Source organism: Oculina patagonica, chromosome 3 (genome assembly GCF_052425735.1).
Source record: "Oculina patagonica isolate OP01 chromosome 3, crgOcupat, whole genome shotgun sequence".
NCBI classification, from domain to species: Eukaryota; Metazoa; Cnidaria; class Anthozoa; order Scleractinia; family Oculinidae; genus Oculina; species Oculina patagonica.
This window is the reverse complement of record NC_135760.1, coordinates 22,750,914-22,763,034: the sequence shown is the minus strand read 5'-3', so window position 1 is coordinate 22,763,034 and position 12,121 is coordinate 22,750,914. Positions and strand designations below refer to the sequence as shown.

Below are 12,121 nucleotides of genomic sequence, written 5' to 3'. Positions count from 1 at the left end.
AACTATGTGTCTGTACTCTGATAGATCATAAGTAAGAACCAATCAAAATGCGCGTAGAATTCAGGTTATTATAAGAAAATAATGCACGCTTGAGGTCTATAAAAGCTGCTAGTGGATGCCCGAGCCGTCAGGCGAGGGCATTCAGCTGCTTTTCTAGACCTCAAAAGTGCATTATTTTCTTATAGGACATAGGAAAACCATCTTCTAGTGGGTTTAGAATATAGCATTAAAAAGAGCACAGAACTTACAAGACTCGCCGCCGCTCACGGCATTTACAAACGCACGCAACATTGGTAAAAGTTTAGTTTATTCTTTTCTTTGGCGGCTTCTTTATAAATAAACCAAGATACCATTTCATTCATATTTCTTATTCATATATATAGTCCTTTCTCCAACTACCAAAAGATTCTCACAAAGCCGACAAATCTTGTTGAAATATTTACGCATTCAAGTTTGGTTAAGCCTACTTCAATTTCATTCAAATGAAAATTTTCATGCGTTCGTTTCGCAGCAAGTTTTTCAAATTCGCCTCTTATTTCGATTAAAAAGAACAAAAGTGGAGTGTTCTGTCTTCAGATTGTGGCTAAAAAAAGGTTTCTTACCTCAAAGCGTTTCTAGAGTCCGGCTTATTTTGCTAAATAATTTCCAATCAATTTGGGGCAGTTCACGGCAAAATAGTGGCGTATACAACTCCAAAGAAAAACAACAAATTTCAACGATTCTTTCTTCATCTGTCGCTTCCTTTGGCACTGTCTTACTTCCATTTAAGCAGGTAAAACGTTCCTGATAAAAAACTTGCTGCTTTAAAGCATCATTTAAACAACAAAACAAGAGAATAGAGGCGAAGTCGACGAAGTCGTTCAGCGAAATTCGACAAACAATTCGCACATCCGGGGTACCGGGCTTCTATAGTTTTCAGCTATGTTCTATTAAAAATAATGCCCGCTAGAATTCCATCGCGCGTATACAGCGGCTATATTCTAATTAACAATTAGACTACGAGCCCGAGTTTTCTATGAGCAAATAGTCAACGAGGCGCAGCCGAGTTGACTATCGCTCATAGAAAATGAGGGCGAGTAGTCTAATTGTTTTAGTAGAAACTCTAAAGGTTTGCAGTCCAAAACCTACAATTTTGTGCACTTTGAAGACAAAAATCAAGAAAATTTACCGCTTAAAGAGCTACTCGTGCGCGCGACTGTTTTCTATCGGCGAATAGAAAACAGTGGGAGAACCAATCAGATTCGCGGATTTCCAATAGAACACAGCTGAGTTTCTACTAAACCAAAGTATAAGTCACGGTTACTATGCTTATACCTCACTGAACGCTGGGAGGATACGTGTGAGAAAGATTGTGTGACAAGCCAAAAGAACATAGAATGAATGAATGAAATATTACGTACACAAAACTAAGACTTATGAAGCCAAGAGTTTAATTCATAGTGATGGGTGATATTTATCACACGAATTAAATTTAAAAACTACATCAGGAGCCATGACTACATATAAGAAAACAAAATTTGTGTAAGTGTCATTAGAAAACCCTTTTCTAATATGTTGGTAAGTTGCAAACATAGAGCGGCTCCGCCGGTATGCGTAAGTGAAGTAAATTTTATTTTCTGTTGCTGTTTGTATTTTTATTTAAAACTCTATTTAGAGTACAATGGTCATAAAATATTAATTACGAATGAATGAACAAATATAAAAATAATAAATAAATTAAAAATATGAATAAATAAATCACATTGCACATGCGTATGCCACCCCTTATGACGTCACATGAAGCGCGAATATTTCTGTCGAGTCGGCAAAGTGTTTTGTCGAGCGCGCAAAATGTGCTATTGGTGTGCTATTAGTCGGCAGTGAAAGATGTCTTCTCCAAGCTCCAGTAATGTGCAAATGGATTCAAAATCTACGCCGACACTAACAGCGAAGTATCACACGCCGTTCTGTCCAAGCAACTGCAATCTGTCTCATCATGATTTGGTAGCAGCCATGTTTATGGACGGTCGTTACGCTGGTGCGAGAATCCAACGGTCTGGGGACTTGCCGATTGCACTAATGCAACGCATAGAATCTGCAAAATTGTCCGGTTGGGATCAAGACAGTGACATCCCTGATCCATTAGAAGAACTGAGGTGTCCGCTGCTTTTCCTAGCCTGTGCTTTTGGGAAGACTGGCATTGTAAAAGGCCTACTAAGGAACAACTTTAACCCGCGCGCCGTAAACCAACATGGCGAGACAGCTCTGCATTTTGCACAGACGCACTTAAACAAAGCAGCAGCTTTTAGTTCAGGCAAATTAGTCAGAATTAAAGATCGAGAGGAGGCATTTGACGTCATTTTAGACATCCTAACCGACTACCATCCCAAGATCTTGGCGGCGAAGGATAAAGATAGCCGCACAGTCTTTCACGTGGCGGCTGCAAACATGATTTTAAATCGCTCGCCCGACGGTAGGCAAAAGAAAGCGACGTTTTATCAATTCTGCTTCAAGAGCATGATTAAAAAGTTGATAGATCTGGAAGATGCTGCCTTATTCACCAGAAATGAAGTAATAGAGATCATCAACACGGCCGAGGCGAAGAGTGGAGATTCTGTTTTGCATATGTTGGCCCGGGACAGTCTGTGGGGCTTCGAGGTGTTAAAATTCGTGCAATTATTGTTATTCTCTGAAAAATCAATGGCTGACGGAAAGAACAAGCAAAATGAAACGGTGGTTTCTCTCGCGTGGGCGACTGATCCACGAAATGCTGTCAAAATATTTTCACTTTCACCGGCGGCGGATAAAACTCATCCACGACTTTCACACCAAGGTGAGAAAACTTGTTCTAAAGAAATACTGAATACATAATTTCGTATTAATGCAATATTATCTCACAATGCTTTTAAACATAGAATAGCAATACACTTCAAGTGAATAGGTAATAAGAATAAAGAATAATCAGACGTTGTAGGATGACTTAAAATTAATGTGCCTGCCATTTCAAGCCCCCCTCTCCCACCCCCTTCCCGGGCAATTTTTTTTACGTCCACTTCAAGATGGCCGCAACTTGCTGTCATCGACTGGTAACTATTAATCGGTTAGCCTACTATTCACTTCAGTTAGATTAATTTAACCTATTTTTGACAGGTATGTATCAGTCAATTCCAAAACCGCACATGTCCCCCCTGGGCAAACCCACGGGATTTTGACTTTTTTGAAAAATTTTGGTTAATTTTAGGCACTTTGGGAATTGACTGATACATTAGCTCTTTATATTTGTAAGGGCCATGAAAGTTAACACGATATATTTTCCTTTTTCCTCTTTGATAAAATTTGAAAAAATAATTAAGTTTTTTAAAGTGGGTGTAAAAAAATAATTGCCCTCCCCAGTTCAGATTACTATTTTAGATTCCAAACTGCCATTGTAGTTTCAAGCCTATACAATAGAGTGACAAATCCAAGATGGGATGTGGAGAAGAGATTAAAACTGGGTCTTTTCCTGTAAGAGGCAAGGGGTGGATTTCCAAATTTTCAAAACAAGAAAAATAAGGTCAAGCAGACAGGTATTGAAAATAAGGAATATCGTCAACAAGAGGATAATTAATCTGAAGTTCAAAAAAATGTGTAGCAATCAGTAAGGAAATCTAATAAGAACTTGAGCTTGGAACTCTTAGAAGGTTTGACTAACATTTCTACATGTAAGTATTCGCAATTTGTCACTTATGAATGACTTGAATATATATTTGCAGAGAGTTCAACTCACAACACATCACAGTTACATGAAGAGGAAACCTTGATCAGCACTGACAATGCATTGAACCCAGAGAGCCATTGCTCCAGCAGTGATCTTGAAGAAAGAGATGACCTGACCGAAGGGAACCCATTCCCGCAGTTGACTGTCCCATTGTTTAATCAAGGAAATGAGGATGACTTTCATGCTCTGACACATTCAGATGACAGTGTACCCTGCATAACTAGGGCCTTTTCATTGTCAAGTGAAGATCTTTCACAGTGTACCAGTGGGGTGTCTGATTCCAACAAGAAGCCAAAAGACTTGTCCACGCCAGGCAAGGTCGAAATTAAAGAGTCTAGCACAGAAGTCGAAGCCACCCGCCCCAGCAAAGTTAAAACTTGTTCCGATGCTGATAACTCATTTCTAGAATTTGTCATCACTGAAGGAGTGGCCCTGGATGTTGTTGCGAAGCAGAACATTGTAGGTGTGGTACTGAAACAGTACTTGGACAAACTTGACCAAGTAGAGGAGAGACTTCCAAAGCTGGGGCAACTAATGAGTGAAGAAGAAATGGCTATCAGTCAAAAGAAAGAGGAACTGGCCTTGTTGAAGAAGGAGATTGTAGCAAAGGAGAGGTCCCTTGAAGAGCTGAGGCAGAATAAAGAACTTCTTTGTGAAGAAAAAAAGAAGCTAAAAAGAAAAGTTGCTCACTGTGAGGCAACCCAGCAGCAGCTAGAGGGCAATAATTATTTGAAAAGAGGTCGATCAGATTGAAAAGTGCGAAATATGACTGTTGGTCATACTAACAGTACAACCTCAAGTGAAGGGTAGCATGAGATCTGCCCATCCCTGTGTTTAGTTATTGAACCATGTTTTGTTTTTCATATATCAGTTTCAAAAGAAAACACATGCAACTGATGAAAATTGACTCAATTGTTATCGTTTTTGTTCAGAAAGGCATGCATATTATTAATGCCAATTAAATCGAGAAGGACAAGTATGGTCCAAAGCTGGAGATAATTCCACTGATTTCTGAAAAATCATCTTCGAAAATGTGGTAATTAATTTAAGCCAAGGGACTTCCTTATTTTTACAAAGATATATTTATAATGGTGGAAGACATTACAGTCCTTTAAAGTGAAGTAAGGTTCCTTGATACTTCAAAGAGAGAATGCAATAATATTTTTTTACTGGAGCTGTTATTTAAAAGAATTCAAGCACTTGAACTTGTAAAAAATAAATCACTTGTTTCCTTACTGTACATTTATCATTACTAAAGCCTACAAGGTAATTTTTATAGATGATTCTCTATTTAATACTTGTATTTTCAATACTTTTATATAAAATCAGCACCACTGTGAAATACCAGCTTATCGCTAAGGGGGTTTGCCCCATTTAAAAAGTGATTGTTCTGTTTAGTTTATCTGGTCAGAATGTTCCCACTGACATTTTTTATGGCAAATAAATTTTAGTTTGCTCATTGATATCAAGTCTTAGTCAACATTATTTTAGTGCCTATCGATGTGCCGTGGCCTACTGTTATTGCTAGTGTTACAGTTTGAGCCCTGGGTGGGGTCACTGTATTGTGTTCTTGGTCACGACACTTTTCCCTACAGCGCATCTCTCCACCCAGTATTATAAAAGGGTACTAGCAAATAGCCGATTCCCTCTATAGCGCGCGCCTGCAGGGAATCACGGTAGTTGTATTCATCAAACCATGCGCGAGACTCAGCAACAATGCACGCCGCTGAGTCTCGCGCAAGATTTGATGAATACAACTACCGTGATTCCCTGCAGGCGCGCGCTATAGAGGGAAGCGGCTATTGTGGGGGCAACCTGGCAGAATGCTGAGGAGAAACTTGCAATGGACCTGCAAATGCATCCCTTCCAGGGCAGCCTCGAGCCAAGCATCAAAGCATACGTATCAAAATCAAAGCCAAGGATATGTATGTATGTTATCCCCGCTCCGATATCATTAAGCAGCTAGTAGTATTTCTACTACCCCCTGGAAGAGATGCTAGTCCATCGCAGGGTCCCCCCCCCCCCCCCCCCCAGCATTATTTCGCCAGTACCCATTTACACACCTGGATGGAGAGAGGTACTAAATGAGTAATGTGTATTGCCTCAGAACAAAACACAACATTCCCGGCCAGGGCTCGAACCCGGAACGTCTCCTCCGTAGTTCGGCGTGCTAACCATTAGGCCACTACGAAATTTCAGGGGGGGGGGGGGGGGGGAGGTAAATACTCCTACCGAAAAAATGCAAAAATAAGCGTAGCTTAAAATTGGCAAACGTTGCACATTGTAATCCGACATTAGAATAATTTAACACCGAAAAGAAAAAGTTTTAACAGAAATCGATGGCTAATAAACTAAGTATAAAGTTAAAGCATTGAAGTTGAAGCATGACATTGAAGCAACATCGTGTTTTTTTTCTTTTCAAACCAAAAACAGCTGACAGTCTGTGGAACCGTACACAAGCAACAAATAATAGTTCTGAAAGAAAATATTAACCAGGGGCGTAGCCAGCTTTTTGAAGAGTTGTAGGCCTGTTAAATCGGCCTGTAAGGGCCGCTTTTTTGTGGAGAAGGAAGTTTATTTTTGGATCAAGACTCTCCAAAAAACGGGGGGTGGTGGGTGTATAATATTTTTCATATGAAGGCCTCCAATGATATAATAGGCGACCGTAACCTCAAAAGGGGGGGGGGGGGGGCGGGGACATGCCCCCAGGAAAAATTTGAAATGCAGTTGCTCGAAAATGCAATTTCCAGCAAAAAAGTGCTGTTGATGATTATTTTTATCGACGTAATTTTGCACAAACATTTTTTCAGATACAAATGCTATAAAGCAAATCTCAACAGACGTCAGTAAAAGACCCTATAGGCCTCGGTAGACTGCCGGTGACCTGCTTTTATTGAAATCCCTGCTGAAAAAAATCTTTCTCCTTCGCTTTCTGCTGATGTTATGTGTTTTTCACAGCACCTAAGTTGGAACATTTCATAGGAGGAAATAGCGCCAGTTTTCACTCATTCCAAAATAAACACTCTTGTCTTTTACGGCGCATGCCATTGTGCGGTTGTCTGTCATCTTGCCAGTCTAAAAGGCTCCAAAGTTTGCACTTGCTAGATTCTGATGCTAGATCTTAAGCAGATCTTCGGTTTACGGATTGAAACGGTTTGAACGTTTACTCAGTGTAATTCGGGTTTCGACACTTTTGTATCTGAGTTTTCAATTTGATCACGTGAATTTTGGTCAATTTCAAATCTTCGCTTAAATCTTGAGATCTTCGTTTTTTCTGCTGTAATCGTCGCGTCTTCGATTTCTTAGGAAATACCCATAGAGAGGCTTTATAATGCTATGGTACCTTATGAATTGCTTTCAATTTATCTTGAAAGAGTTCATGAGAGTTTCAGTATGAATTTTTCGTCATCACACATTTTGAAAATACAGGTTGGTTGAAAAATTTGTAGGCCCGGGCCTACGGGCCTATAGGCTGGCTACGCCCCTGTTAACTGAACTAAAAGTGGGCACTCTTGTTGGCTTATTTTAATCAGTCGATTATTTCGCAGACTTGCTCATCTCACTACAGTGGAACCCCGATATAACGATATGCCAAGGGAGCAGTAAAATTACGTCGTTATATCGAAACTCCCGATATAACGATATCTTCATATCGGGGTAAACCTAACATATACTTTTTTACTGGATAAAGAGGCTTAGAATACAGTATCATTTTCTTATGTCATCGTATAAAGTAGGCTCGATTTCCGCCGCCTCCTCGAGTCCGGTCTTTAGAAATTACTCGATTACTCTTATGTTATTGTCGTAAATTCAATATTTTTCTGAAATTGTGACTGTGTACCAATAATAACGTTATATCGGGGAAGGTTTGACGTTCGTTCCGCTAAATTCTCATTGTTTTATCGGGAATATCGTTATATCGAAGATCGTTATATCGGGGTCCTGTCCCATACATTTTACTGTAACTTTTGCCGGGACATAGAATATTCATCGTTATACCGGGAATATCGTTATATCGAAGATCGTTATATCGGAGTTCTACTGTAGTAATTAAGTGCATGAAATCATAATATCAAGTCAACACACAGTTAACAGCCACTGTATAAATAATATTCATTAAAATCCTATTACCGTAAACGAACTTTAATTGCGCTGACAATACATGCAAGGGCGGAATCCAAAAATAGGGGGCGGGGCTCCCAAGATTGTTTCTGTTCTTTTAGTTTTCAACATACGTAACCTTTTCTCGTCCTCTCTTGAGTGAAACTCGTGAAAGCACTGAATAAGTCCTCCCCCTATCTCGCTCGCTTTCGTTTTGCTATGAAAAGCGAAAATGAAAGACCAATTTCCTAGGTCTTCCTACGTATATTCATGGCTCGTTTCATAAGAGGGGCCTGAAGGGGTAAAATGGGCACTGGGATTTGGTCAAATGGGATTTGACTCACTGGGCATGGGACTGGGAATTGCAAACAAATAAACAATAGAAATGGGACTGGGATTTGGAAAATCGGGAAAACGATAGGCTGGGAAATGGGATTTGGCAGGAACCCATGACCTGGGCTCCTGGATTTGGGCAAAATTTGGGCTGGAAATTAGCTTTATCCCCCCGGCCCCTTTCTTCTTTCAGTGCATCTATTTAGATTGACTGAAACAATACTTCCGAAGCACATCTGTTCACACGTCTCACACGTCTGTGATGGCAAACAGGTTCAAGTTCGTTCAGGTTGGCGCTGCAGAATACTTTCATAATCCCAGAGCAAGCCACCCAGGATTAACAAAAAATATACCACACTCGAAAAATAAACTCTCATTGTTGATTGCCATACATGTCATATAGAGGCCATTTATTTTGTCATGAAGCGTGATTTGGGCTTTTATTTTTTCGTGATTCCCGATTTGAAGATCTTTTCATTCGATTTTCATGTGCGCGTGAACGAAAAGTTGAATTAGTCGTGAATCGTGAATCATCAGTATTCTTTTTCGTGACTTTATTTTCGATTTTTTAGGTAGTTCTAGTAAACAAACTTCTTTGTTTTAGCTCTGTGGTTGGGTTTTAAACTGATAAAACTTTTGTCAGCTATTTTAATTTGCCGCGTGCGTGATCTTGACAGACACAATATCCGGTCTTACACCGTCCGAACGCAGAGGAGATTGCCATGATTTTTGCTTGAACGTGAAAAACATTTTTAAAATTATTCACGACGCGTGAAAAGCCAAATATTTTTTAAAGTGATTCGATTTTGCAAAGGTAAAGGGAACCCTGTTAAAAGGTATCGTAAACAATGTGCCATTCTTCGTCAGTTTAATGGATCAGTTGTGTTACAATGAAAACAACACTCGTAATGCACTGCTCAAAATGGTCAAAGTCATCCATGCTTTTATTCGATTGAAAACAATCCTTGGGAAGAACATCTGCTCAATTTTGTTCACCCTTGTTATAACGAACATGACACATTCGGGAAAGAATGCGTGACAATATTGAAACGAACATGTTCTCCAACCCTGAAGTCAACGGCCGACTGCTCATTCTTCAAATTTCTATTCAGCTAATGCAAAACAGTAATTACAAATCAATTAGAATTAAATCGTTAAGCGATAAATGTAAATAGATTAATGAATAGACTGAATAGCTAATAAAACAAATTAATAGAACAGTATCGAAACAGTACATTGTCCGACCCTCCTGACGTCACACTCAAGGCGCGAAATTCTTTTGTTGAGTGGATCTGTCACGGCCGGTCTGTGGACAGACTTTTTCGAAGCAAATGCAAAATGTGTTCTTTGACCTTCATTTATTTGTAAATGGCCACAATAGCTACGCCGACAGTAACCGGAAACTATCACACTCCGATATGCGGGGAAAACTGCAATCTAAGGCACCATGATTTAGTGAAAGCGATGTTTCATGGTCGTTCTTGCACGTGTGCGCAAATTCCACGGTCGGGGGACTTGCCAGTTGCACTGAAGCAGTCCATACAATCTGCCAAGTTATCCGGTTGGGATCAAAACAGTGACATTCCGGATCCCTTAGAAGAACTGAGGTGCCCGCTGCTATTCCTAGCTTGTGCTTTTGGGAAGAGTAGTATCGTGAAAGCACTTCTTCAGAACAACTTCGATCCGCGCGTTGTGAACCAACATGGCGAGACTGCCTTGCACCACACAGCGCAGCATTTGTGGTCGTATAAAGTGAGGCTATATAAAGTGGTGCCTTGGGGAGATGCAGAAGAGACAACGACGAAAGCGTTAGAATCTTTTGAGCGGATAGTACAAGTGGTAACCGATTGCGATCCCAGAATCTTAGCTATGAAGGACGACAGTGGTCGTACAGCCCTCCACGTGTTGGCTGTAAACATTATGCTATGTCAAAATCACAACTCCCTCACGCACGGATTAAGCTTATCTAAAGCCGCTCACTTTCACCAGTTATGTTTGAAGAGCATAATCAGGAGATTACTGAAACTTCTTGATGCTTCCATATTTACCAAACGTGAAGTTATAGAGATCATTACAACTGCTGAGAGCACCTATGGTGATTCTGTGCTACACATCTTGGCTCGGGACAGTGCATACGGTTTTGAAGTGCTAAAATTTCTCCAAGACTGGCTGTTCGCTGGAAAATTGCCTGAGGAAAAGAACAGCGAAAACAAAACGGTGCTTGCGCTCGCTCGGGATACTGATCCACAAGGTGCTAAGAAAATGTTGTTTTTGAATTCACCGGTGAAAGATCTTCAACAACTACAGCAATGTCAACAAGGTAAGAAAAAATATATATTTTTATTGTGCCAAGTTAGTTTACCCTAGCACCTGAAATCCTAGCTATAGGCTTACGCAACCTATAGCTAGGATAAAACCCCCTGTCACCCATTTGCCATGTATAATGAAAGAGGTGCAAAACATGACATCTTAACATGGCGTGAGCCTATAAAACGGACACGCCCCCTTTTAAAAATTGACTGGCATAATTTGATCAACATTGGCAAGTGCCAGTACAGTTGCATTTTAAGTCTGCGGGTTGAAGCTTATCCCAGTTTCTGTAGCATTAAGTGACTAGGTCATAAGGAGTATTTCTATTCCTCCATGGAAAGCTGGATGCTAGTGCATTGTATGGTAGCCCCCATCATTAAGTTTTGCCAGTGACCCATTAATCCATCTTGGTGGAGAAAGAGAGAGAGAGGCACTATGAGAGTTATGTCTCTTGCCCAAGACAGGAGCCCATTAGCTCATGCCCAAGAATACAAAGCAATGTGTGGTTCCAGAAAATGTCCATACTCCCCCACAGAAGGGATTGGAAATTCCTGGGGGTGAAAGGAATCCAAAGGCCCAAAACTTTAAGGAAATGTATGAAGCTTAATTGGAATTTATAGAGGGTTGGGGGGAATTCCTTCCGTGGGGGAGGTATGGATAATTTATGGAACAACACAATGACCCCAGCCGGGACTGGAACCCAGACCACTCGTTCTGGAGTCCAGCGTGCTAACCATGTGGCCACCACACCTCCCCCCACAACAGCAAATGTAAATGTAATGTAATGTAAAAAAATTCAAATGTTGTTTATAGTGGTCATGCACTTAGCTTCGAGATAGCTAGTTTGCTGGCATGCCACTGGAAACAGAGGAAAACAAATATTCTAAATGAACATAACATGATTAAAAATCCCAACTGGCAGGAGGCAGACCAGTTGGAGAGAGCTAATGTGTTTATTTTCATTTTTCTGGTGGATCAAGGGGGGTGGCTAGCCACCCAAACCATTCCCCCCCCCCCTGGATCCACCCCTGAGTATCATGTAGCAGGGACATAATCACAATGTGTGCACACACAAGAAATTGTTGCAAGAACATGTTCCCTGAAAGGTATCAGCACACATAAGGGGATGTGTTGCTACAACATGTCCACCGATACATTCTGTTGTGTGGGTACATTCTATGATTTTGCCCCTGCCATATGTCACTGTGACATGGCCCTTCATGTGTTGGCAGCTTTACATTACGAATTTCTTTAAGATTGTGCTGTTCCAGAAAATATTCATACCCCTCCCATAAAAGGTTTTCTGGTTTGAATCACCCACCCCCACCCCTTTTGAAATTCCAGTTAAGCCCCATACTTTCCTTTAAAAAATTATTCCTTAAGACCCCCCCACCCCCTTGTAATTTCCAATGACTTTCCATGGGGTGGGTATGGATATTTTCTGAAACTGGACATTCTAAGTTAGGTTCTTGTAAACCAGTGATTAGCCTCTTATTTCTCCTTGCAATATTACTATTGTTAAACAGATAAAACAGTAATTAACAATATATTTAGCGATAAATTAATGAGTGAGCGGGAGGATATGGTCTTGATTTACCACCAAGGAATTTTCCAACAACTAATTTATAACAAAGATGATTT

The 12,121-nt window shown here is 40.4% G+C and overlaps 2 protein-coding genes across 2 annotated transcripts in view; both read left to right on the top strand.

Moving 5' to 3' along the window:
* Nucleotides 1-1,793: 1,793 nt before the first annotated feature.
* LOC144645738 (uncharacterized) lies at nucleotides 1,794-5,199 on the top strand. The gene is made up of 2 exons (XM_078505284.1): nucleotides 1,794-2,812; nucleotides 3,732-5,199. The coding sequence occupies exons 1-2, from the start codon at nucleotides 1,867-1,869 to the stop codon at nucleotides 4,487-4,489; spliced, it is 1,704 nt and encodes a 567-aa protein (XP_078361410.1). The 5' UTR covers nucleotides 1,794-1,866; the 3' UTR covers nucleotides 4,490-5,199.
* A 4,267-nt stretch (nucleotides 5,200-9,466) lies between these two features.
* The window catches only part of LOC144645737 (uncharacterized), a 4,282-nt gene continuing 1,627 nt past the window's right edge, over nucleotides 9,467-12,121 (top strand). The window contains exon 1 of the mRNA XM_078505283.1: nucleotides 9,467-10,490. Within this exon, the coding sequence (XP_078361409.1) occupies nucleotides 9,539-10,490 (952 nt within the window). The 5' untranslated portion in view covers nucleotides 9,467-9,538. The remainder of the gene's footprint in view (nucleotides 10,491-12,121) is intronic.

What these genes read in the sequence shown, in the direction of transcription:
- LOC144645738 (XM_078505284.1), top strand. Translation starts at nt 1,867, where the DNA reads ATGTCTTCTCCAAGCTCCAGTAATGTGCAAATGGATTCAAAATCTACG. An exon ending in TCCACGACTTTCACACCAAG is followed by an intron (nt 2,813 to 3,731) that starts GTGAGAAAACTT and finishes ATATATTTGCAG; the next exon opens with AGAGTTCAACTCACAACACA.